Here is a 27,804-nt window from a genome sequence, read left to right as displayed (position 1 = left end):
CGCTACGGTTCTAGCTGTACTAGCGATGCTATATGTATGATAGTATTCGAGATGTATTAGTGATAATATTCGACGATGTACGGACGGATGGAGATGATGTAGTTTTGCTTATAATTGAATGCATCCTAATTTGAATACTTCTTTATTTTATGAATTGATTTTTCTTATTGAATGCTCAAATTGGAAAACTACTCCTACTTTGAATGCTAAAATTGGAGAGCACTATGCAAGGCGTATGCATATGATTAGTTGACAGCTTATAGGGTTTTTGTTTTCGCAGAAATCCAGGAGCCCCCCTCCATCATCCCCGCCGTCGTCCCCGTCACCGACCCCCCTCCGACCTCGAGGTGAGACCAGCCACGAACCGGTTTTAGAAAGATAATTAAACGATATTTCGAGTTGACTTTAAGTCTATTGAGTCTCCACCATATATGAGAGGACGAAGAATCCCGACTGTTGTCGTGGGGGTAGCTTCTCCTTCGTTCCCGTGTGCTAGACAATTTGGTGTAATGCACCCGGAACGAAAGAAAGGAGCTACCATCACCGACGGTCGCAAATGTCTGAGAGGAATCAGTGAGGGAGAGTTCCACCATATATATGAGAGGACGAAGAATCCCGACTGTTGTCGTGGGGGTCGCTTCTCCTTCATTCCCGTGTGCTAGACATTTTGGTGTAATGCACTCGGGGATGAAAGGAGGAGCGACCATCACCAACGGTCGAATGTATACACCACGCGAGCTGAGAGTTTTCAAGAAAAGACTCGACAAACCGATAGTCAACCCGTGATCAATAATAATGATCTAACTTAGGTTTTTTAGTACATATATTTAATTGTAGACATTTAATATTTGAATTATGAACATAGGAAATGTCGTACTCGGACGACGAAAGTCTCCCGTGGGAGTGCGACTGGTGCCACGACGACCGAGGTCTGTGTGACAGGCCTCACCTGGACGAAGATCGGCGCTTCAGTATTAAGCTGGAGGAGACCTTCGATGTTGAAACAGTACACAACGACGACGAGTGTTATTTTTTCGTAATTAAGCATGACTTCAACTATTTCAACGTGTACTTCTCATCTTTTACAATTCGACTAGCTTATCCCATGCCATGCAAGACGCTACGTCTTGGAGAGGATGGTTTTGAAGACCATGAAAGTATGGAAACAAAGAAAATTCACCGAAGGACCCATCATGATATAGATTTTGAAGTAAATCTGTATAATTCTGAGAGCGCAACCCATTTTGGTTGCAAAAATTGAGAAGCATTTTGCAAGATGTATGGTTTTGATGAGGGTATGCTTGTCACCACGGATCCTGACATCGAGCAAGACAATATGGACATTTGGGTCCTTGTTGATACGCCTCCAATTCTACCGCTATGTGAGTTTCTCAAACATAGTTATTAGCTAATTTATATTGTTCATTTCAAAATAGTTGACAGCTTATTTTCATTGTTCAAACAATGTGCGGAACATGGTAGACAGAACCTACTACACCGATGGCTCTGAGTTAACTTATAAGGAGAAAACTCATCTGGTCGGATTTTGTACTGATCTTGAGAATTACAATATCTATTGTAAAACTCCTCCACATTATGGTCAATACGTGCCACTAGTGCACGTGTTGAACTATGGTAACTACTATGGAGATACCCTGGTGAGATTTCTTACTATTACGACATCCGTGCATCTTTTGCATACTTCTAAAACTAGTACATCATTGCTAACTATGAAGTTATTACTATGTTTTTCAACAGATAATCCCAGAGGATTGTGTGCCTCATTTGATGTATCAGAATGGTAGCCTTGATGTTTTGAACATACAACCAGGTCATCCTACGAATCTTAACTGTCCATACCAGATTTCTAAAAGAAGTGGAGACATGAAAATCAAAGAACGGAAAAAATGTATGGACAGTCGCAAGGAGGTTCTTGGAAGCAAGCGAAGCGCAAAAATTGGAGACAGGATGATCTCCATTCTCCATAATGGAAAGTCGGGGTCTATATTGTTTTATGCTATTTTACCTTAAAGAGGGTATTTAGGTCCTACCTAATACTGATGATCATGTGCTAAGAACAATTAAGTAGGGTTGGTTCGATGACTATGAGGATGATGATCGTATGACTTGTTATTAATAACGAGTAGAAGTTGTATGATGATGATTAGTAGGACTTGTTATTATGATGATGCATGATGCGGGCATGAAGAGTTATTATATATCAGTGGGTGAAATGAACATGGATTGGAATGAAGTGAAGGCAACAAGCATGTGGTGCATGTCGAATGTAGTACTAATCCAAACTTGAACAAGTTAGGATTAATATTACTTTCGACATGCACCACATGTTGCCTTCACTTTAATCTAAGCCATGTTTAGGCATAGCAGTAGCGTTGGTAAATCAAGCACGGAAATAAGAGAGGACAGTTCTCTCTGTTAGCTAGGTTACACACCCTAAATTACCCCCTAAACCCTCCCCCTTTTAAAAAAATAAAAACCCCAGCCACTGAAATGCTGACGCGTGGATGCCTTTTGGTCCCGGTTGGTGTCACCAACCAGGACCAAAGGCCTTCCTGCCTGGGCTGGCCGCAGCGGCCACGTGGAGGCCCATCTGTCCCGGTTCGTGTAAGAACCGGGACTAAAGGGCTAGGGCATTAGTAACGACCCTTTAGTATCGGTTCAACAACCGGGACAAAAGGCCCTTACCAACCGGGACAGCTGACCCTTTTTCTACTAGTGAACTGAGGCTAAAGTACTTGACTAAGCCAGAACTCATATAGCGTGTGATTTTACCGTATTCACGATCTTAAAATCCAAGACTTATCAAGCATCATGTGGTAGGGGGCATATTTCTCTCTTCAGCTTTTGAAGGGTAGCCAATTGCTACTTGAATCCTTGATTCATCTACCACATGGATAAGTGTTTGGTTGGTAAGTTTCGCCCAGAGTAGATGAACCAACAACTGGCCCAATGTCCTAGCTCGACGGGCTCAATTGTAAGTTTCAAAGTGTCATTGATCCTGGAAACTCATCCGAAGTGGCAACTACATATAGATTATTGAGCATGGCTAAGCATTTCTACTTTATGCATGATTAGTACATAATTACACTTCGGCGTCAAGTGAAACAAGCGACAAGCAAATCACTTTAAAGTGTCAATTGACACTACCTACAAGATTAAATAGCATGGATGCTTATAAACCATAAAATACGATGCAATATTTAAAGCAAGTTATATATAAGCATGATCAAAGAGAGAGGCATGCCTACGTTGACGAGTCCTTCATCTCCCTATTCCAGGTGGTGCTCCTTCCCGGTCATGTCATCTCCTACTCATTGCAATAACAAATAAAATAATATAAATAAACTAGCAAATATAATTCCAAATAACGTCCGTATACAAATTGAGTGTCATGAGGTAGCATGATGAAGAGGTAAGTAGAGAGGTTTTTCGTAGGGTCTAGGTTCATCGTGGCCAAGCAACAATTCACCAACAAGTCTAACCATTCTACTATGAATTATGCTACTGACCAGTACTATAACCCATTATATACTATTGACACTACTATTCCCCATTATATACCTAGGCTAGAAACATATCAAGATTGAACATAAGTACATAACACTAAACATAGCATGTCAATACATTAAATAATATAAGACCATGGACATTTCAAGCAACAAGGTGCCATGCTTAAAAGTAATAATTAACAAAAAATAAATACTGAGATGTATTTCAATAATAGTTAAACACCAACTATAAATTTAGCATAGCATAAAATAGTTCTATGGATTTTTTCAGATGGAAATGAACCACCAAATTTGGTTTATGGTTATATATAATGAGACTAGGTACAGGCGTACAGCACCAAAATGATCAACTCAAAACAATATACGTAAAAATAGTTTTAACAAATAAAATAGATCATAAAATAATTTTAGGAAATTATTAATTCTCCAACAGTAGAAATGACAATCGGGTGATTTCCAAACTTTTTTTTTTGCCCGTGGATTCCCGAACATACGATTGCCATATCAAAAATAAACTAACACCAAACGAACTTTATGGAACTCAAACTACAAGGGAATTAATCAGATCTGCCCATTTTGACTGGATTTAACATATACTAGAACCCAAAATGTACTCAAAGGATTTGAAAACTATCACCATCATCACGTCCTGACATCGCTTTTCTCAAGACAAAAGAACACGTCCTGACATCGCTCAGATGCATACTATGGGTTTAGGTTTAGGTTTGATTACCCAGCCATGTCGCCGATGGTGATGTCGAGGTCCGCGTCGGTGTGCTGTGTCGTTGCCGCTGAACTCCGTCGCTGTCCAATGGCATGCCTCCTGGCAACCAAGCGAATCCTGCGACGGGGATGGAATGGCCGGACCGGTCCTCAGGCGACGGTGGTGTCAGTCCCGAGCGGAAACGGTGGCCTGGCTACGCGAACGTCCGGGAACAGATGTCAGGGAGGCGAGCAATGGCGAGAGGCGAGAGGGTGCCGGATGTGCGCCAAAACGAGTAGAAGCTAGAGTTACCTCCGGCGACGGCGGGCGGAATACGGCGCGGTTTTGGCTCTGGCATGGGAAGGTTGCGAAGCGAAGGAAATAAATGGGGGAAATGCGCGATTGGTGTTTTTTTATGGGGAGGTCCGGGAGTACGCGTGGCGCGGGTGACGTTTGGAGTGGTCGCCGGGCGGGCGACGAATGCGTTATTCGGCGCGTCAGTTTCTGGAGGTGGATTTAGACGGACGAGTGGCAGAATCGGTTCGTGGACCGATGGGGCGGCGGGGATCGCGCATGCGTGCATGCTGCCGTTTCTGCTGCTTCGTCTCGTGCATGCGTGTGCGCGCACGCTCCAGGAGGAAGACAACGAGCGTTGCACTCGGCTAGGCGTCCGGCCTGCTGCGCTGGCACGTGATGGGGATGGGCCTCCGGCCCGGTAGCTTTGGTGGTTGAACTTTGAAACAAAAAGAAAAGAATAAAAAAGAAAGGAAGAAAGAGAGAGAGAGTCTAAAAAAAGGAAGAGAGAGAGAGAGAGAGAGAGATCAGATTCAGTGCACAGATGATCGAAATTGCTCTTCATGGGACATTTGGTATATGATTCCCATCCGACATTAGAGATACGGAAAGATGGACCGCAGGGGTGTGGAGGCGGCGGCCAAGGAGAAACGGGAAGATAATCTTCCCGTAAACCTGCAGGGAGAACATACCACTTTTATGGGATTCTCTAAAGTTAAGGCCAGTTTACGGAACTGGTCTCAACTTCAACGACGGTTAATTTGAAGATAGGTGAGCTGTTGGAGTTACTCTTACTAATTCCCCAGTCTAAAATGGATACAAGTCGTTGAAGATGAAAATACAGATACACCCTATTGCTAATTCTTCCTGCGCTTTTCCCTGGGAGAAATCACATTAGTTGACGCCCCCACGTCTTGGTGACCAACCATTGAAACTAAGATGAATTGAGTTTGAAGGCCAGCAGGTGGAGAAGAAAAGGCACTCATGTCACTGGATTTTCTCTGCAGGCTATGGCAAGGCATGTCGTTACAGCACCGATGCTCATCTTCGCTCCTACTCTTGCATGGTGAACTGCTTGCAGCAGCCGGCGACGATGGGGCCCTGCACTTCATTGGGCTGTTGTTGATATCTCCAATAGGGCTCAGCTCTTTGCTCCGCGACTCATCCTGGTTGATACTAAATGGAAGAGGACCCTTGCGCTTCTTAGGGGAGGGTTTTCCAGGAGTAGCAAGCCCTTTTGATGATTGAGGTGAGAGCAGAACATCCCCAGCACTTGCCAAAGAACTTGGCTTAGCATTGTAGATTTTGGACGACTCTCTCCTATATAAATAGAAATTAAAATAAGTCACTCTTAATATGTAAGATAGCACGATGGCGATAATGCATTATTGGCTGGAACGAAAAATTCAAGCATGAAGGTGCCATGGTTACCCACCAGCTAAAGAAAAATATATTCTTCTCATCTAGCTGATTGGTTAAACCAACTTGTATAATCTTTTCTTTTCTTTTCTTGAAATCTATGAATAAGCTCATTATGATGTGAATAAGTACTAAGTTAGATTAATCTGGATAATACCAATGATATTGAACAATGCCCAGTGAATAGAAATTTATACCATGAGCATTTCAGCTGTGGCCGTGGATACAAAAGTTCCTAGCAAACTAGGATCTTCATGTTCTGTTAAGGTTGGTTGAACTAGAAAAAACTATATCTCCTTAAACTTGTGTACAGCATATGTAATGAAAGAACACTACTTAAAAAAACAGCTAGAACTGCCGATTTACACATTATAAAGATAAAAACTCAAGTAAGGTTCATGAACAAATAGCTTCAGGGGAAACAAACATAGCACAACAACGAATTGCTCTAGCTAGTACGATCATGTGCAGCTGCAGCGATAAACATTTTCATTCTATTTGAAAATAGATTTGACATTTACACCTCTATATTAAGACATGCTGAATTTATGATAGATACTTCGGAAAGTTTTCATGTTTATGTATAAACAATGCACTTATATATTTTTTCACATGATTCCCTTTTAGGCTGATGCTTAAAAGAGCACTGCGGTGCTTGATTGCTTATTGCTGGTTACTATTTTAATTAAGCCAGAACAAACTAGTGTTGAAAGTTGGAACTAACGGTTATACATACCAGTTTCAGATTTAGGAAACCACAACCAACAGAAGTTTTGGAGTCTTGGGCGGCGTATATAGCAAGATAGCATGCTTAGTTATTATGCATGGCATGAGGTAATCTCTGGGTCAATGCAAAGAAAACCATAGCGTGCTTACAAAAGAGCAGGCTACAAAACTAACAACCGGAGCACTAGTCTACTACAAGCATGTGAAACAGCTGGCAACTAAAGTATGATGGATTAAAGCTACTAACAAACTGCCATTACAACTGGACCAAATTTCAAGCTTCCCAGCGGCATTCTCTGTTTGGCACCATTATTCGAGTACCAAGTAGTAAGTACTAACTACCAATAATAGAACTTTTCTTAAAGATCCCCAATGCCAAACACGGTCCGTACGCGACGGATGATCACACTGCGCAACCCTTGCGCCGATGAAATTGATGAAGAACTGAACTTCCTAAGACAAACTATTAAGCTCAGTTCCTCTGATCCACATGCAGAGTATTTTACCCATATCCCACCTCACGGCCTCAGAAGGCTCAGATCACCCAAGAAATCCCCATACTTCGTAACAGAACGACCACCCTGCACAGCTACTTTCTCCAAAAAGAAACCACCTGCATTACTGAATCACCCGAAATTCCACCTGAATGACCGCACCCTGCACTGCTTCATAGCATCAAAAGAATCCTAAAAAAGACTGCTCCATAGCATCAAAAGAATCCTAAAAAAGACAACGCAATAATTTCCAAACGATCCACACATACACGAGTCCCCAAAATAAGCCTGTCGAACCAAGATTACGGCGCAACTAGCCAACGAAGGCCGATGAAGGCGCAACCTTTACGGGCGGATTGGGGGGCTGACCTGCGGGGCAGGGCTTCCTGGAGCGCGTCCATCGCGTCGAAGGGGCCTCTGTGCGAGCTCTGCACCTCGCCCTCGCTCTCCTCCGACTCATCGAGGTGCACCGCCCCCGCCTGGCTGCTACTGCCCCGCCCAGCCGAAGAGGAGCCGGCGCACGCCGCCGGCACCGCGCGGCCGAACAGGGCGCCGCTCTCCAGCGCGATCGGCATTGCTCTCCCCTTTCGCGTCCACGCCGAGCAGTGCCCCGCGGTCAGGAGAGGAGAGGGTGGCGGCGGGCGGAAGCCGGGGCCCCGTGCGCCGCCGGTGTCGCGTGGTTCTTGTGCTGGACTTTGCAGCAGGCGTCGGGGGAGAGTGGGGGTTTGGTCCATAGTTGCCAGAAATCTGGATCGCCCGGGTCGAGGAACGGGGTCGAGGGTCGCGGGTCGACACCCATCCGGAACGTGGTTCGACGAGAGATATACATCTTCGCGACGCTAATCGGGGATGCGGACCGCGATCCAAAGGGTTTCGGGTGGATGATCCGATACGATACATCCCGATGAAGTTGGAGGGAAAGAAAGATCATTATGATCTGCATTGATGTATTTCCTTGTATTGCGGAGGTGGGAAATCCCGCCTGATACTACTTCACAAAATAGATGAAAAAATGGGGCCACAAGGTAGCCCCTATGGCGCGATTCTTCTGCCATAATTACTTTCCCACAAACAATCTGGTCGACCAATTATCCCCAAATCCTAGTTCGTCCTGTTCATCTTCAAACCACCAGTCTGCCAAGGATCAATTCCAAGCCTACCGTCAGCCTGCACACACTCCTGTTTACCCTTCCCAGCATTCTTGTGCCTCGAAGAACTCCTAATCGGCGACGGAACTGCCGCTCGCGTAAGGTCGTACCAATGGTGGTAACCGGAGTGCGGGATGGGGGATGCCTCAGCAGCGGCGGACAGCTCGAATTCCGGCAGGCGAGCAGCGGATCACGGAAGGTCGGACTCCGGCAAGCCTGCAGCCGGCGGAGTAGTACGATTGCGGATTGGCTGGTAAGCAAGCATCAGATCCCCATGAACCCAGTACATGTTTTAGCAATCTTGCATTCTGGCCTCTTGGAATCGTGCACCTCAATCTGGGTCAGCGTCCATCTATCGGGGTCGTGATCCGGCAATCGATCCAGCTCGACCCGCCATCGTCCCCGACCCTCGATCGGGGTCGATCGACCCCGGGACGTGGATCGCGCCATCGACCCGCGAACCAGGCTACTATGGTTTGGTCGCTCGGCTTTTGTTCGGATGACGCGTGGGCCCGGGTTTGTAAGTTGGAAGGCAGGTTGGCCTGGCACGCTGGACGCTGCTTTCCACGCCTCCCCACCCCGTCCGTCCGATCTAGTAGATCACGATCAGGATCGTCTATATTAGATGAACATATTACTTCCTTCTTGTCACTCAAATCCATTGCCCATAAAAGAACTTCGTATAATTTATCTCCAATTTATTATGTTGTAAACTTGTAATACACATGAATTTGAAAGTCGGGTATTGCTTAGATATTTAACGAAGGTGGTCAAACATGTACTCCACTAAAGGCCAAACATAGTAGACGTCGTGTGAGGGTCTGTGTCGTTATGCGCGTGTAAATCGACGTGTTGTGTTTGATGTTTCCGAAAACAAACATTAACATGTCGTGATGCCATGAAGTTATGGTTGTAACATGAAGAACGTGTTTGAGAGTCAATTGTGGCTTAGATCTTAAGCGGGGTGGTTGAACCTCCACTCCACTAAAAACGAAACCAAGTAGACGTAGTATGAGTGCATCTACGTTGTGTTGCACATGTCAATTATCAATCTATGTGGTGTATCTGATGTTTATAAAAACAAACACTAATATGTCGTGATGCCATGAAGTTATGATGGTAATATGTTTGAGAGTCAAGTATCACTTGTATATAGTTATGGGAGGTGGTTGAATTTTTACTCCTCTCCACTAAAAACTGAACCGAGTAGACGTTGTGTGTATGTGTTTATGTCCTGATGCACATGTAAATTTACGTGTTCTATTTGATGTTTCTAAACAAACATCAACATGTCATAATGATATGAAGTTATGACTACAATATGAGTGCATCTGCGACATGATGGGTGTGTAAATGTATGTGTTTATGCGATGTTTCTGAAAACAAACATTAACATGTCGTGATGTCGTGAAGTTATTATTGTAACACGCAATAACATGTTTGGGAGTCAAGTATTGGTTATATAGTTAAGGGAGGTAGTTGAACCTGTACTCTGCCTAAAAGACCAAGTAAACATTGTGTAAGTGTGTTTTGTGTTGTGATGCATGATGTTTTTTAAAACAAATCAACATATCATGATGCCATGAACTTATTATGATTGTAACATGCAAGAACATGTTTGAGAGTCAAGTATTGCTTATAGATAGTTGATGGAGGTGGTTGAATTAGTACTACGCTAAGGGCCAGTTCTTTTGGTGGCTTTTTTGGGCTTTTAGCATAAGCTACCTCCTACCCAGCTTATTCTAGAAGCCCAACCAAAATTATATTTTAGAAGCCTACTAGTCACTAGAATAAGATGGGTAGGGGGTACTTTATTCCAGCTTATTCTTGAAGCCAGCAAAAGAACTGGCCCTAAATACCAAACCAAGTAGAAGTTGTGTGATGCATAAGTATCGTGATGCGCCATAAATCTACGTGTTGTGTTTGATGTTTCTAGAAAACTAAATATTAACAAGTTTATCGAAAATTCCATACTAGTGTGGGAATGAAGCGGTTCCCCCGACAAAAATAAACTAGAATTTTGTTGGTGACAGATGATGAGAGCAATGAATAACATGTGCTATGTGCAAACAAATTATATTGTTTCTCTAGCACATTGATGGCATGATGATGTAGGTTATAATAAAATGCTAGATGGGCTAGCATTGCACTAACTCTTTTTCCTTGAAAAAGAAGGGTATAGCCTCAGCCTCTATGGTTGTATGCTCCTAATGTACCTAAAATAAGTATAAATGTACCTGGATAATGAGTTGAAGTGGTTTAGGCTAGAGTGCACCAACTATCTTGGTGCAAGCTAACAGGGATGTACAATATTCTTATTTCACATGGACAAAACATATTAGTTTGGGAGTAACATGAAAGAACACATTCGAGATTCAAGTATCACTAAGATAGTTAATGGAGGTTGTTGCCTAAGTACTACGCTAAAAACCAAACCGAGTCGACTTTGCATGATACAGCGTAAATCTATGTGTTGTATCTGATTTTATAGGAAATAAATATTAATGTACTTATCGAAAAGGAAAACTGACATGGGAATTGAAGTGGTTCCCTCCACGAAAATAAATTGGTAATTTGTTGCTGACAAATGATGAGAGCAATGAATACCAAGTGCTCTGTGCTAACAATTTTTATTGCTTCTCTAGCACATTGATCACATGCTGGTGTTGGTTATAATAAAATGCTAGGCTATCTAGCACTCCTCCAAAGCTTCTTCTTTTTTAAAGTGAAGGAGGGTATACTCTCGGTGTCGGCAGTTGTATGATCCAAGATGAAAAATGGCCCAATCATGCATGCATCATTGCCATCCATTGATCCTTGGTATGTACCCAAGACACAAATGAATGTACCTGGGTAATGATTTGATTGTGTGGTTTATAAAGTGCATCAACTATCTCGGTGCAAGGATGCATGATACTCTCAACTCTATCTATCACACGCAGGGGCTCCTTGCAACTACACACTCGTGCATACAAACAATTGGGGATTCCAACTACAACACATACGTCTTCGCCGCCACTCACAAATTAGTGAGAGAGAGTAACTTGTATCGATCGATCATGCCTCATACACTACCACGCACTATTTCCATGACTCGTGCATATGCAGGCTTCTCAACAACTATCACACAACACACATACAGGTGCATGCTAGTGAGAGACTCGAATCGATCGATTGAATGGGTTTTCTGTAATGCAAAAGCAGCCTCGTGCACAACGGGGGCCTTGAGGAGTGATGTTTTTACACTCGTTTCAACCTTGTTTAAACCAAGATATTTCAATTAAAGAGAGATACTCGCTCCGATATTGCCACTAGTGACTAAGGAATGCAAAGGATTTCACAATCTCTGTTTGATATTTTTCCACCGGAAATGCTAAAAAGGGAAGAGATCACGTGCGAGAAAGGAAAGGAAGGAAAATGGAGAAGAAACAAGTCATCAGGAGGCGTCGGAAGGCCACCAGAACCAAAGATGGCAATCCATGTGACCACGCGCGCTCACATGAGCAGTCGTTCGACATGGAAACCAAGGCAGGTCATCCACCTGAACAAATTTTATTAAGAGGACCCCATCGAAATGTCAATAGAACGAGAGGAGACGGAGCGTCGAGCACAGCCACAACATGTTCATCACCATCTTCATCCACAAACCCTAGCCGCCGCCATTTTCACCTCCATAGCCATCTCCACCACCATAGACCTCTCTCATCTAGTTCATACTTGTAATCGTGCATCGCACAAGGCATCCATTGTAATTATTGCAATCAATCAATCCCAAGATGTGTTCTTCAATATTTTCTTCTTGCGATCTGATCTCCATGTTTGAGTAGTTCGGTAAGGTATGGGGTGAGGCATGAGCCTTGCAACCCCGGGTATTTGGTGAACGGATCAATTGAAGTCTTTGACACAATGTATTGTATGTGTGAAATAATATTGTTTCGTGAAGTATCTCTTGTCTTGTCCGTGATCTTCATCCCTGCAGGTACCCAGGATCATGGAGATCGAGCGCCGGTGAGGCTAGGAGCAAGGGGACCGTGAAGTGTTATACCGAACACCAGTGACAATAAGGTTTAGTAGGGTAAAGTGGATCATATCCTTGGGGATTGATGAGGTGTAGTCATTGAACGCCCAATGCTTTTGTCTGATATTATTATCTTAATTATCGGGGCAACCGCACAAGACGGATACGGCCTTCGGTAGGACAATTGATTCTTGATGCAGGACTCGTGCCGGTCAAGATGTAATTTGGACACATGCTCCACTCCGATACGAAGTAAGCACCTCTTGATGGGTGACTTCCCGAGCACAATCTAATATATTTTTTATCCCAACACCAACACATGGTTGTAAGCATTAAGACCTCATCCTCGTACATTCTTTTTATTATAAGTAGTGTTTGAATCACAATTTTCTTGCCGATCCGGTCAAAAGCTTGATTGACACTTTAGCAAAAGCTTGCTAGAGACCATTGCTTCAAGGGAGTCTTCCTGTCGTGGGTTCGATACCCAGGGTCACCTCTAGGGAGATAGGTGCAGGATGCCCTTTCTTGTTCCAATACAGGATCAATAAAAAGGAGATATCTAGTCCTTTTGCTGGCGTCGTTGCGGGGGAGGAGTTTAGTATTCCTAGTCTTTGTGTTTAGAGTTTTTGTTAAATTTTATTTCTAGTTTGAGTTTTTACTTTTTTAGTTTTAGTTTAAAGTCTAAGTTTTTTGCAAGTCTTGTCAGTTGGAAAACCAAAAAAGTTACTATGGCTCATCATCTTGGGAGTTATGCTAGTCCTAGCAACAATTTCATGCGTGAACTGATAGCACAGACTGATGTTGCAGCTGCAGAATATGAGATCTAACCGAACCTAGTTTCCATGGTTCAACATGACCAATTTGGAGGCTCTGCTTCTGAAGATGCAGGTTTGCATTTACACAATTTTTTTGAATTCTGGAACATGACACTGTTGGGGAACGCAGTAATTTTAAAAAAAAGCCTACGATCAGGCAAGATCTATCTAGGAGAAGCATAGCAACGAGTGGGGAGAGTGTGTCCACGTACCCTCGTAGACCGGAAGCGGACGCGATAAGTAGCGCGATTGATGTAGTCGAACGTCTTCGCGATCCAACCGATCAATTACCATACGCACCACCTCCGCGATCTGCACATGTACAGCTCGGTGACGTCCCTCGAACTCTTGATCCAGCTGAGGCCGTGGGAGAGTTTCGTCAGCACGACGGCGTGATGACAGTGATGATGACGTTACCGGCGCCGGGCTTTGCCTAAGCACTACGATAATATGACCGAGGTGTATAACTGTGGAGGGGGGCACCGCACACGGCTAAGACAAATCTTGAGTTCCTTTGGGGTGCTCCCCTCCTCCGTATATAAAGGAGGGAGGGAGGAGGCGGCCGGCCTAGGGGGCGCGCCAAGCATAGGGAGTCCTACTAGGACTCCCAAGTCCTAGTAGGATTCCCTTTCCTATTCGGAGTAGGAGAGAAGGAAAGAGAGGGAGAGGGAGAAGGAAGGGGGGCTGCGCCCCCACCCCTTGTCCAATTCGGTTTGGGCAGGGGGGAGGCGTGCGCCACCTCTTGGCCCTTCTCCCCTCTCTCCACTAAAGCACAATAAGGCCCATTACTTCTCCCGGTGAATTCCCGTAACTCCCCGGTACTCCGAAAAATACCCGAATCACTCGAAACCTTTCCGAGGTCCGAATATAGCCTTCCAATATATGAATCATTACTTATCGAGCATTTCGAGACTCCTCGTCATATCCGTATCTCAGCCGGGACTCCAAACAAACTTCGGTCATCAAATCACATAACTCATAATACAAATCGTCATCGAACGTTAAGCGTGCGGACCATACGGGTTCGAGAACTATGTAGACATGAACGAGACACATCTCCAGTGAATAACCAATAGCGGAACCTGGATGCTCATATTGGCTCCTACATATTCTATGAAGATCTTTGTCGGTCAAACCGCATAACAACATACGTTGTTCCCTTTGTCATCGGTGTGTTACTTGCCCGAGATTCGATCGTCGGTATCATCATACCTAGTTCAATCTCGTTACCGGCAAGTCTCTTTACTCGTTCCGTAATGCATCATCCCGCAACTAACTCATTAGTCACAATGCTTACAAGGCTTATAGTGATGTGCATTATCGAGAGGGCCCAGAGATACCTCTCCGATACATGGAGTGACAAATCCTAATCTTGATCTATGCCAACCCAACAAACACCTTCGGATACACATGTAGAGCATCTTTATAATCACCCAGTTATGTTGTGACGTTTGATAGCACACAAGGTGTTCCTCCGGTATTCGGGACTTGCATAATCTCATAGTCAAAGGAACATGTATAAGTCATGAAGAAAGCAATAGCAATAAAACTAAATGATCATTATGCCAAGCTAACGGATGGGTCTTGTCCATCACATCATTCTCTAATGATGTGATCTCGTTCATCAAATGACAACACATGTCTATGGCTAGGAAACTTAACCATCTTTGATTAACGAGCTAGTCAAGTAGAGGCATACTAGGGACACTATGTTTGTCTATGTATTCACACATGTACTAAGTTTCCGGTTAATACAATTCTAGCATGAATAATAAACATTTATCATGATATAAGGAAATATAAATAACAATTTTATTATTGCCTCTAGGGCATATTTCCTTCAGTCTCCCACTTGCACTGGAGTCAATAATCTAGTTCACATCGCCATGTGATTAACACTAATAGTTCACATCACCATGTGACCAATACCCAAAGGGTTTACTAGAGTCAATAATCTAGTTCACATCGTCATGTGATTAAAACCCAAAGAGTACTAAGGTCTGATCATGTTTTGCTTGTGAGAGAAGTTTAGTCAACGGGTCTACCACATTCAGATCCGTATGTATTTTGCAAATTTCTATGTCTACAATGCTCTGCACGGAGCTACTGTAGCTAATTGCTCCCACTTTCAATATGTATCCAGATTGAGACTCAGATTCATCCAGATCGGTGTCAAAGCTTGCATCGACGGAACTCTTTACGACGAACTTTTTTTCACCTCCATAACTGAGAAATATATCCTTATTTCACTAAGGATAATTTTGACCGCTGTCCAGTGATCCACTCCTGGATCACTATTGTACCCTCTTGCCAAACTCATGGTGAGGTACACAATAGGTCTGATACACAACATAGCATACTTTATAGAACCTATGACTGAGGCATAGGGAATGACTTTTCATTCTCTTTCTATTTTCTGCCGTGGTCGGGTTTTGAGTCTTTACTCAACTTCATACCTTGCAACACAGGCAAGAACTCCTTCTTTGACTGTTCCATTTTGAACTAGTTCAAAATCTTGTCAAGGCATGTACTCATTGAAAAACTTATCAAGCGTCTTGATCTATCTCTATAGATCTTGATGCTCAAGATGTAAGCAGCTTCATCGAGGTCTTTCTTTGAAAAACTCCTTTCAAACACTCCTTTATTCTTTCCAGAAAATTATACATCATTTCCGATCAACAATATGTCATTCACATATATTTATCAGAAAGGCTGTAGTGCTCCCACTCACTTTCTTGTAAATACAGGCTTCACCGCAAGTCTGTATAAAACTATATGCTTTGATCAACTCATCAAAGCGTATATTCCAACTCCAAGTTGCTTGCTCCAGTCCATAGATGGATCGCTGGAGCTTGCACACTTTGTTAGCACCTTTAGGATTGAGAAAACCTTCTGGTTGCATCATATACAACTCTTCTTTAATAAATCCATTAAGGAATGCAATTTTGACATCCATTTGCCAGATTTCATAAAATGTGGAAATTTATAACATGATTTGGACAGACTTAAGCATCGCTACGAGTGAGAAAATCTTATCGTAGTCAACACCTTGAACTTGTCGAAAACCTTTTTGCGACAATTCAAACTTTGTAGATAGTAATACTACTATCAACGTCCGTCTTCCTCTTGAAGATCCATTTATTCTCAATGGCTCGCCGATCATCTGGCAAGTCAATCAAAGTCCATACTTTGTTCTCATACATGGATCCTATCTCAGATTTCATGGCGTTAAGCCATTTCGTGGAATCTGGGCTCATCATCGCTTCCTCATAGTTCGTAGGTTCATCATGGTCTAGTAACACGACCTCTAGAAAAGGATTACCGTACCACCGTGGTGCGGAACGTACTCTGGTTGACCTAGGAGGTTCGGCAGTAACTTGATCTAAAGTTTCATGATCATCATCATTAGCTTCCTCACTAATTGGTGTAGGCATCACTGGAACTGATTTCTGTGATGATCTACTTTCCAATAGGGATTTTTACATCTGTGCCCCAGGTTCCTTAGCTCTACTCATTCGTCCCCACGCTCTTGACTTTTGCTCACTTTTCCCCACTCCCTTTCCCGAAACCCTCAGAAGAGGTCACAACGGACGTCGCCGTCGGGTCAGTGCTTTGACCGTTAACTCTGACGAGTGGGACCGCGTTGGGGGTGTAGCTGTTAGACCGTTGGGTCGTGGTTTCGTTGGGCTGTCCCTTGCGTTAAAACGCATGCGCGCGCCGCCACGACAGAAGCCTGCTATGCATGCACCCAACAAGCCTGCCTGCCTGCATCGATGCGCCGACCGAGCCTGCATGCGCTGATGCGTGCCGCCACGATGCACTGACCGAGCCGCTTTCGTGCACGCCAGCCGCCACGGATGCAGCGACGGTCGCTGCCACTGGTTCCTCTCTTCTCGCATGCTTGTCTCCTCGATTTAAAGCATCGTTTTTTACGATCAGTTGCAATATTTTCGATCCACTCGCATATGCAATCGTTTTGCTACGACAAATAAATTGAACAAATATGTTGTGGCTGCATGCACTAGCTAGGTGGCTACATATTTGTGGCTTGTGTAAAAAAAGAAGGGTTCGTTTGGCTGCATGCACTAGTTGGTTACTAACAAATCGAGCTCTCTAAGAAAACAATCAACAAACATGTAGATAGGGCCAACAAGCCCATAGCACGATCACATAGTTGAAACTAGGAAGAACTTCATAATAGAATAGATAGAAAACTTAATAATAGAACTTGATAAAAGGGACAACGAGCCCATAGCATCTCCAACATAGTTCAATTACAGCTTAACATAACATAGACTCAAAATAAATAAATACATAGAGGGTTTAGAACCCTAGACGCCGCCTTCTCCACCTCGCTCCTCCTCTGGGCGCCCTTCACTGCTCCTCCGGGGCGTTGTCGATGGGGTACAGAAGAGTGTGCATGCGGGACGCGGTGGGGAAGATGTTGGTGTACTCCGTGAACATGTTGTGGGTAGTGAAAGCGATGAACTCGCAGCCACACCAAAACACCCGGCTGAGGAGGTAGAAGGCGTCGAATGTGTTGGTGAAGTGGGCAAGGAGAGAAACCACCACCCCGTTTTGGATGACCTCCTCTACACGGAACTGTTGGAAATATGCCCTAGAGGCAATAATAAATGGTTATTATTATATTTCTTTGTTCATGGTAATTGTCTATTATTCATGCTATAATTGTATTGTCCGGAAATCGTAATACATGTGTGAATACATAGACAACACCATGTCCCTAGTGAGCCTCTAGTTGACTAGCTCGTTGATCAATAGATGGTTACGATTTCCTGACCATGGACATTGGATGTCGTTGATAACGGGATCACATCATTAGGAGAATGATGTGATGGACAAGACCCAATCCTAAGCATAGCATAAAAGATCGTGTAGTTTCGTTTGCTAGAGCTTTTCCAATGTCAAGTATCTTTTCCTTAGACCATGAGATCGTGCAACTCCCGGATACCGTAGGAGTGCTTTGGGTGTGCCAAACGTCACAACGTAACTGGGTGACTATAAAGGTGCATTACGGGTATCTCCGAAAGTGTCTGTTGGGTTGGCACGGATCGAGACTGGGATTTGTCACTCCGTGTGACGGAGAGGTATCTCTGGGCCCACTCGGTAATGCATCATCATAATGAGCTCAATGTGACTAAGGCGTTAGTCACGGGATCATGCATTGCGGTACGAGTAAAGAGACTTGCCGGTAACGAGATTGAACAAGGTATTGGGATACCGACGATCGAATCTCGGGCAAGTAACATACCGATTGACAAAGGGAATTGCATACGGATTGATTGAATCCTCGACACCGTGGTTCATCCGATGATATCATCGTGGAACATGTGGGAGCCAACATGGGTATCCAGATCCCGCTGTTGGTTATTGACCGGAGAGGCGTCTCGGTCATGTCTGCATGTCTCCCGAACCCGTAGGGTCTACACACTTAAGGTCCGGTGACGCTAGGGTTGTAGAGATATATGTATGCGGAAACCCGAAAGTTGTTCGGAGTCCCGGATGAGATCCCGGACATCACGAGAGGTTCCGGAATGGTCCGGAGGTAAAGATTTATATATGGGAAGTCTTATTTTGGTCGCCGGAAAAGTTTCGCGCTTTATCGGTATTGTACCGGGAGTGCCGAAAGGGGTCCGGGGGTCCACCAAGGGGGTCCACCAGCCCCGGGGGGCCACATGGGCTGTAAGGGGTGAGCCTTGGCCTATATGGGCCAAGGGAACCAGCCCCAAGAAGCCCATGCGCAAGAGATATGAGAAAAGGGAGAGTCCTAAAGGGGGAAGGCACCTCCGAGGTGCCTTGGGGGGGAAGGACTTCCCCCTGGCCGCACCCTTCCTTGGAGGAAGGGGCAAGGCTGCGCCCCCCCTCTCCCTTGGCCCTATATATAGTGGGGGGAAGGGAGGGCAGCAACATCTAAGCCTTGGGCGCCTCCCTCCTCCCCTGCAACACCTCTCTCTCTCTCGCAGAAGCTCGACGAAGCCCTGCCGGAGACCCGCTACATCCACCACCACGCCGTCGTGCTGTTGGATCTCCATCAACCTCTCCTTCCCCCTTGCTGGATCAAGAAGGAGGAGACGTTGCTGCACCGTACGTGTGTTGAACGCGGAGGTGCCGTCCGTTCGGCACTCGGTCATCGGTGATTTGGATCACGGCGAGTACGACTCCGTCATCCACGTTCATTGGAACGCTTCCGCTCGCGATCTACAAGGGTATGTAGATCCACTCCTTTCCCTTCGTTGCTAGTAGACTCCATAGATGCATCTTGGTGAGCGTAGGAAAATTTTAAATTATGCTACGATTCCCAACAGTGGCATCATGAGCCAGGTCTATGCGTAGTTACTATGCACGAGTAGAACACAAAGCAGTTGTGGGCGTTGAGTTTGCCAATTCTTCTTGCCGCTACTAGTCGTTTCTTGTTTCGGCGGCATTGTAGGATGAAGCGGCCCGGACCGACCTTACACGTACGCTTACGTGAGACAGGTTCCACCGACTGACATGCACTAGATGCATAAGGTGGCTAGCGGGTGTCTGTCTCTCCTACTTTAGTCGGAACAGATTCGATGAAAAGGGTCCTTATGAAGGGTAAATAGAAATTGGCAAATCACGTTGTGGTCATACGTAGGTAAGAAACGTTCTTGCTAGAAACCTACAAACCACGTAAAAAACTTGCAACAACAATTAGAGGACGTCTAACTTGTTTTTGCAGCAAGTGCTATGTGATGTGATATGGCCAGAAGATGTGATGAATGATATATGTGATGTATGAGATTGATCATATTCTTGTAATAGGAATCACGACTTGCATGTCGATGAGTATGACAACCGGCAGGAGCCATAGGAGTTGTCTTTATTATTTTGTATGACCTGCGTGTCATTGAATAACGCCATGTAAATTACTTTACTTTGTTGCTAAACGAGTTAGCCATAGAAGTAGAAGTAATCGTTGGCGTGACGACTTCATGAAGACACAATGATGGAGATCATGGTGTCATGCCGGTGACGAAGATGATCATGGTGCCCCGAAGATGGAGATCAAAGGAGCATGATGATATTGGCCATATCATGTCACTATTTGATTGCATGTGATGTTTATCATGTTTTTGCATCTTATTTGCTTAGAACGACGGTAGTAAGTAAGATGATCCCTTATAATAATTTCAAGAAAGTGTTCACCCTAACTGTGCACCGTTGCGAAGGTTCGTTGTTTCGAAGCACCACGTGATGATCGGGTGTGATAGATTCTAACGTTCGAATACAACGGGTGTTGACGAGCCTAGCATGTACAGACATGGCCTCGGAACACACGCAATACACTTAGGTTGACTTGACGAGCCTAGCATGTACAGACATGGCCTCGGAACACGGAGGACCGAAAGGTCGAGCATGAGTCGTATAGAAGATACGATCAACATGGAGATGTTCACCGATCTTGACTAGTCCGTCTCACGTGATGATCGGACACGGCCTAGTTAAACTCGGATCATGTTTCACTTAGATGACTAGAGGGATGTCTATCTGAGTGGGAGTTCATAATCAGATGAACTTCATTATCATGAACATAGTCAAAAAGGTATTTGCAAATTATGTCATAGCTTGCGCTTTAGTTCTACTGGTTAAGATATGTTCCTAGAGAAAATTTAGTTGAAAATTGGTAGTAGCAATTATGCGGACTGGGTCCGTAAACTGAGGATTGTCCTCATTGCTGCACAGAAGGCTTATGTCCTTAATGCACCGCTCGGTGTGCTGAACCTCAGCGTCGTCTGTAGATGTTACGAAACATCTGACATACACGTTTTGATGACTACGTGATAGTTCAGTGCGGTTTAGAATTGTGGCACCAAAGACGTTTCTGAAACGTCGCAGAACATGTGAGATGTTCCGAAGACTGAAATTGGGATTTCAGACTAGTGCCCACGTCAAGAGGTATGAGACCTCTGACAAGTTTCTTAAGCCTGCAAACTAAGGGAGAAAAGCTCAATCGTTGAGCGTGTGCTCAGATTGTCTGAGTGCCACAATCGCTTGAATCGAGTGGGAGTTAATCTCCCAGATGAGATAGTGATAGTTCTCCATAGTCACTGCCACCAAGCTAGTAGAGCTTCGTGATGAACTATAACATATCAAGGATAATCATGATGATCCTTGAGCTATTCGCGATGTTTGACACCGCGAGAGTAGAAATCAAGAAGGAGCATCAATTGTTGATGGTTAGTAAAACCACTAGTTTAAGAAGGGCAAGGGCAAAAGGGATACTTCATGAAACAGCAAGTCGTTTGCTGCTCTAGTGAAGAATCCCAAGGTTGAACCCAAACCCGAGACTAAGTGCTTCTGTAATGAGAGGAACGGTCACTGAAGCAGTACTACCCTAGATACTTGGTAGATGAGAAGGCAGGCAAGGTCGACAGAAGTATATTGGATATACGTTATATGAATGTGTACTTTACTAGTACTCCTAGCAGCACCAGGGTATTAGATACTGGTTCGGTTGCTAAGTGTTAGTAACTCGAAATAAAAGCTGCGGAATAAATGGAGACTAGCTAAAGGTGAGATGACGATATGTGTTGGAAGTGTTTCCAAGGTTGATGTGATCAAGCATCGCATGCTCCCTCTACCATCGAGATTTGGTGTTGCGTTGAACATGATTGGATTATGTTTACCGCAAAACGGTTATTCATTTAAGGAGAATAATGGTTACTCTGTTTATTTGAATAATACCTTCAATGGTCTTGCACCTAAAATGAATCTCGATCGTAGTGATACACATGTTCATGCCAAAAGATATAAGATAGTAATGATAGTACCACATACTTGTGGCACTGCCACTTGAGTCATATTGGTGTAGAACGCATGAAGAAGCTCCATGTAGGTGGATCTTTGGACTCACTCATTTTTGAAAAGATTGAGACATGCGAACCATGTCTATTGGTATATATGCATGAAGAAACTCCATGCAGATGGATCGTTTGGACTCACTTGATTTTGAATCACTTGAGACATGCAAATCATACCACATGGGCAAGATGACTGAAAGGCCTCGTTTTCAGTAAGATGGAACAAGAGAGCAACTTATTGGAAGTAATACATTTTGATGTATGCAGTCCAATGAGTGCTGAGGCATGCAGTGGATATCGTTATGTTCTTACTTCACAGATGATTTGAGTAGATGCTGAGTGTATTTACTTGATGAAACACAAGTCTGAATATGAAGTTCAAGTAATTTCAGAGTGAAGTTGAAGATCGTCGTGACAAGAGGATAAAATGTCTGTGATATGATCATAGAGATGAGTATCTGAGTTACGAGTTTGGCACACAATTGAGACATTGTGGAAAGTGTTTCACAATTAATACCGCCTGGAACACCATAGTGTGATGGTGTGTCCGGACATCATAGCTGCACCCTATTGGATATGTTGCATACCATGATTTTTCTTATCGAATTACCACTATCGTTTATGGGTTAGGCATTAGAGACAACCGCATTCACTTTAAAAGGGGCACCACGCAATTCCGTTGAGACGACACCATTTATAGAAACCTAAGTTGTCGTTTCTTAAAAGTTTGGGGCTGCGATGCTTATGTGAAAAAGTTTCAGGTTGATAAGCTCGAACCCAAAGCGGATAAATGCATCTTCATAGAATACCCAAAAACAGTTGGGTATACCTCCTATTTCAGATCTGGAAGCAAAAGTAATTGCTTCTACAAATGAGTCCTTTCTCGAGGAAAAGTTTCTCTCGAAAGAATTGAGTGGGAGGATGGTGGAGACTTGATAAGGTTATCGAACCGTCGCTTCAACTAGTGTGTAGCAGGGCACAGGAAGTTGTTCCTGTGGCACCTACACCAATTGAAGTGGAAGCTTATGATAGTGATCATGAAACTTCGGATCAAGTCACTACCAAACCTCGTAGGACGACGAGGATGCGCACTACTTCAGAGTAATGCGTGATCCTGTCTTGGAAGTCATGTTGCTAGACAACAATGAACCTACGAGCTATGGAGAAGCGATGGTGGGCCCATATTCCGACGAATGGCTCGAGGCCATGAAATCCGAGATAGAATCCATGTATCAGAACAAAGCATGGACTTTGGTGAACTTGCCCGACGATCGGCAAGCCATTGTGATAAATGGATCTTTAAGAAGAAGACGGACATGGACGGTAATGTTACCGTCTATGAAGCTCGACTTGTGGCAAAGAGTATTTTCACAAGTTCAAGGAGTTGACTACGATGAGTTTTTTCTCATCCGTAGCGATGCTTAGGTCCGTCGGAATCATGTTAGCATTAGCTACATTTATGAAATCTGGCAGATGGATGTCAAAACGAGTTTCCTTACCAGTTTTCGTAAGGAAAGGTTGTATGTGATACAATCAGAAAGGTTTTGTCGATCCTAAGGATGCTAAAAGGTATGCTAGCTCCAGCGATCCTTCCATGGATTAGAGCAAGCACCTCGGAGTCAGAATATACGCTTTGATGGAGTGATCAAAGTTTTTGGGTTTATACAAAGTTTGTTAGAAACTTGTATTTACAATAAAGTGAGTGGGAGCGCTACAACATTTCTGATAAGTATATGTGAATGACATATTGTTGATCTGAAATGATGTAAAATTTCTGGAAAGCATAAAGGGTTGTTTGAAAGGAATTTTTCAAAGGAAGACCTGGATAAAGCTGCTTACATATTGGGCATCAAGATCCATAGAGATAGATCAAGACGCCTGATGATACTTTCAAAAGACAGCACACCTTGACATGATTTTGAAAGAGTTCAAAATAGATCAGCAAAGAAGGAGTTCTTGGCTGTGTTACAAGGTGTGAGTATTCAGTGAGACTCAAGACCTGACCATAGCAGAAGATAGAGAAAGGACGAGGGTCGTCCCCTATGCTTTAGACGTAGGCTCTATAGCATGCTATGCTGTGTACCGCACATGTAGTGTGCCTTGCCATGAGTTGTTCAAGAGGGTACAATGGTGATCCGGAAAGGATCCATGACAGCGGTCGAACTTATCCTTAGCACCTAGTGGATTAAGGAATTTTCTCGATTATGGAGGTGGAAAGGAGTTCGTCGTAAAGGGTTACGTCGATGCGAACTTTGACACTAATCCGGATGACTCTGAGTAGTAAACCGGATTCGTATAGTAGAGCAATTATTTGAAATGGCTCCAAATAGCGCGTGGTAGCATCCACAAGATGACACAGATATTCGTAAAGCACACGGTTCTGAAAGGTTCAGACCCGTTGACTAATAACCTCTCTCACAAGCATAACATGACCAAACCAGAACACATTGAGTGATAATCACATAGTGATGTGAACTAGATCGTTGACTCTAGTAAACTCTTTAGATGTTGGTCACATGGTGATGTGACCAGTGAGTGTTAATGACATGGTGATGTGAACTAGATTATTGACTCTAGTGCAAGTGGGAGACTGTTGGAAATATGCCCTAGAGGCAATAATAAATGGTTATTATTATATTTATTTGTTCATGGTAATTGTCTATTATTCATGCTATAATTGTATTGTCCGGAAATCGTAATACATGTGTGAATACATAGACAACACCATGTCCCTAGTGAGCCTCTAGTTGACTAGCTCGTTGATCAATAGATGGTTACGGTTTCCTGACCATGGACATTGGATGTCGTTGATAACGGGATCACATCATTAGGAGAATGATGTGATGGACAAGACCCAATCCTAAGCATAGCATAAAAGATCGTGTAGTTTCGTTTGCTAGAGCTTTTCCAATGTCAAGTATCTTTTCCTTAGACCATGAGATCGTGCAACTCCCGGATACCGTAGGAGTGCTTTGGGTGTGCCAAACGTCACAACGTAACTGGGTGACTATAAAGGTGCATTACGGGTATCTCCGAAAGTATCTGTTGGGTTGGCACGGATCGAGACTGGGATTTGTCACTCCATGTGACGGAGAGGTATCTCTGGGCCCACTCGGTAATGCATCATCATAATGAGCTCAATGTGACTAAGGCGTTAGTCACGGGATCATGCATTGCGGTACGAGTAAAGTGACTTGCCGGTAACGAGATTGAACAAGGTATTGGGATACCGACGATCGAATCTCGGGCAAGTAACATACCGATTGACAAAGGGAATTGCATATGGATTGATTGAATCCTCGACACCGTGGTTCATCCGATGATATCATCGTGGAACATGTGGGAGCCAACATGGGTATCCAGATCCCGCTGTTGGTTATTGACCGGAGAGGCGTCTCGGTCATGTCTGCATGTCTCCCGAACCCGTAGGGTCTACACACTTAAGGTCCGGTGACGCTAGGGTTGTAGAGATATATGTATGCGGAAACCCGAAAGTTGTTCGGAGTCCCGGATGAGATCCCGGACATCACGAGAGGTTCCGGAATGGTCCGGAGGTAAAGATTTATATATGGGAAGTCTTATTTTGGTCGCCGGAAAAGTTTCGCGCTTTATCGGTATTGTACCGGGAGTGCCGAAAGGGGTCCGGGGGTCCACCAGCCCCGGGGGGCCACATGGGCTGTAAGGGGTGCGCCTTGGCCTATATGGGCCAAGGGCACCAGCCCCAAGAGGCCCATGCGCAAGAGATAAGAGAAAAGGGAGAGTCCTAAAGGGGGAAGGCACCTCCGAGGTGCCTTGGGGGGGAAGGACTTCCCCCTGGCCGCACCCTTCCTTGGAGGAAGGGGAAAGGCTGCACCCCCCTCTCCCTTGGCCCTATATATAGTGGGGGGAAGGGAGGGCAGCAACATCTAAGCCTTGGGCGCCTCCCTCCTCCCCTGCAACACCTCTCTCTCTCTCTCGCAGAAGCTCGGCGAAGCCCTGCCGGAGACCCGCTACATCCACCACCACACCGTCGTACTGTTGGATCTCCATCAACCTCTCCTTCCCCCTTGCTGGATCAAGAAGGAGGAGACGTTGCTGCACCGTACGTGTGTTGAACGCGGAGGTGCCGTCCGTTCGGCACTCGGTCATCGGTGATTTGGATCACGGCGAGTACGACTCCGTCATCCACGTTCATTGGAACGCTTCCGCTCGCGATCTACAAGGGTATGTAGATCCACTCCTTTCCCTTTGTTGCTAGTAGACTCCATAGATGCATCTTGGTGACCGTAGGAAAATTTTAAATTATGCTACGATTCCCAACAGGAACATCCTTGGAGATCCCCGCAGGAGGTGGTGGTAGCCAGACGCGAGGAAGAACTCGGTGAAGTTCCTTGCGGTCCTCCACCTTGATATTGCCCACATAGGTAGTGTGCGCTCAACGTACATTCCAGGAGGGAAGAGCCTCTCCGGCACGGTGGGTGGTAAGTGGTAGGTTGGGTCGGTGTACTGCACGGCTGAGGATGTGCTAGAAGAAGGAGAAGTGGTCGAAGAGCAAGAAGGGCAGATGGCAGAGAGGATGGGAGATGGATGAGGGATGGCAGAGGCAGAGGGTGCCTTAAATAGCCATAGTGCTACGTGTTATTTGGCCATGGCAATAACGGGGTCAAATGTGAAGTAACCCGTTTTCAAACCGGCCGCAGCATCCTGAGTGTACACACGTGGGAAATGGTAGTTTGAAAAGAAGAAGAAAAAGAAGCTAATTGCACGCGTGGGAATCCGTGGTCATATATATTATATGAACAAAAAGAGACAATTTTTGAATAGTTTGTGGCCATTTTGCATGATAAAAATAAATTTGGCCCTTAAAAATTTGGTCATTTGCTACGCAATGTCAAACGATGCAAAAATCAGAGCAAGCGATGTAAACGATGCAAAAAACAGAGCCAACACGTTCACAAAAAACAGAGCAAACGATGCAAAAAAAAAACGACGCAATTCGATGGCCCAACTAGAGCTTGGTTTCCTTTTGAGCCCAATAACAACGTTTTTTTCGTGGAGCCAGTGGTGGGCGAGCAGCCGAGCACAACCAATAGGATCGCCTCTTGAAGATCGCCTCACGATCAAACGATGCGGAGCCGTCCTTGTGATCCAACGGCATGGAGCCTGCACGCAGCCAGCCCACCTAATTCCTTCTAGAAGACCAGATCTGAGGGTTGTCGCTTGGCACAAGGGTATGATCGGACGGCTGACGTTGGGAGCTAGGGTTAGGCGAAACCCCGCGGGATTTAGAGGGTTTTGAGATGGTCAACGGGGTTTCGAAGGCTTTGACTGAGCATAACTAATTTAAAAAAATCAAAAAAATATGAAACCTTCGCCGTTCGTCGTTTTATAAGACAAACTAACGAGGAAAAATACTAAACTTGGTCTATGCTCATTTTCATGAAAAAACCCTAACTGGTACGATCGAGGTCAAATGAGCACCATTAATTTAAAAAAAATCAAAAAAAATAAAACCTGCGCACAATGTTGTCTTATGTGACATGTTACCAACAAAAAACATAAACTTGGTCTATGGTCATTTTCATGAGAAAACCTTCACACATATGAGCTATCATGTACATGATTTCATAGAGTTCAGGGAGAGGAGGTAGTGTTACCTTCTGTTTTTGAAAAAAAATCACCAAAGCTTTATTTTAAAGTGAATAAGAAGGGTCTAAAGTTAGTTTTCCATTTTCATATTTCAAAATGTGTTTTAATAGTTTTTATATTAAAGCATATGTTTTCAAAACATGTAAAAATATGAAGATTAATTCAAAAAATAGTGAGATTCGA

The 27,804-nt window shown here is 44.3% G+C and overlaps 1 protein-coding gene across 1 annotated transcript; it reads right to left on the bottom strand.

Annotated features, from left to right (window-relative positions):
• Positions 1-5,299: 5,299 nt before the first annotated feature.
• LOC123169544 (uncharacterized) lies at positions 5,300-8,018 on the bottom strand. Its single transcript, XM_044587413.1, has 2 exons — positions 7,536-8,018; positions 5,300-5,847 (listed from the first exon to the last, which is right to left on the bottom strand). Exons 1-2 carry the CDS (start codon positions 7,898-7,900, stop codon positions 5,385-5,387), a joined length of 828 nt encoding a protein of 275 aa, XP_044443348.1. The 5' UTR covers positions 7,901-8,018; the 3' UTR covers positions 5,300-5,384.
• Between the last annotated feature and the right edge of the window lie 19,786 nt (positions 8,019-27,804).

Source organism: Triticum aestivum, chromosome 7D (assembly GCF_018294505.1).
Source record: "Triticum aestivum cultivar Chinese Spring chromosome 7D, IWGSC CS RefSeq v2.1, whole genome shotgun sequence".
Taxonomy (NCBI): domain Eukaryota; kingdom Viridiplantae; phylum Streptophyta; class Magnoliopsida; order Poales; family Poaceae; genus Triticum; species Triticum aestivum.
Note: the sequence above shows the minus strand (reverse complement) of the source record. Positions and strands in the feature narration are given on the sequence as shown.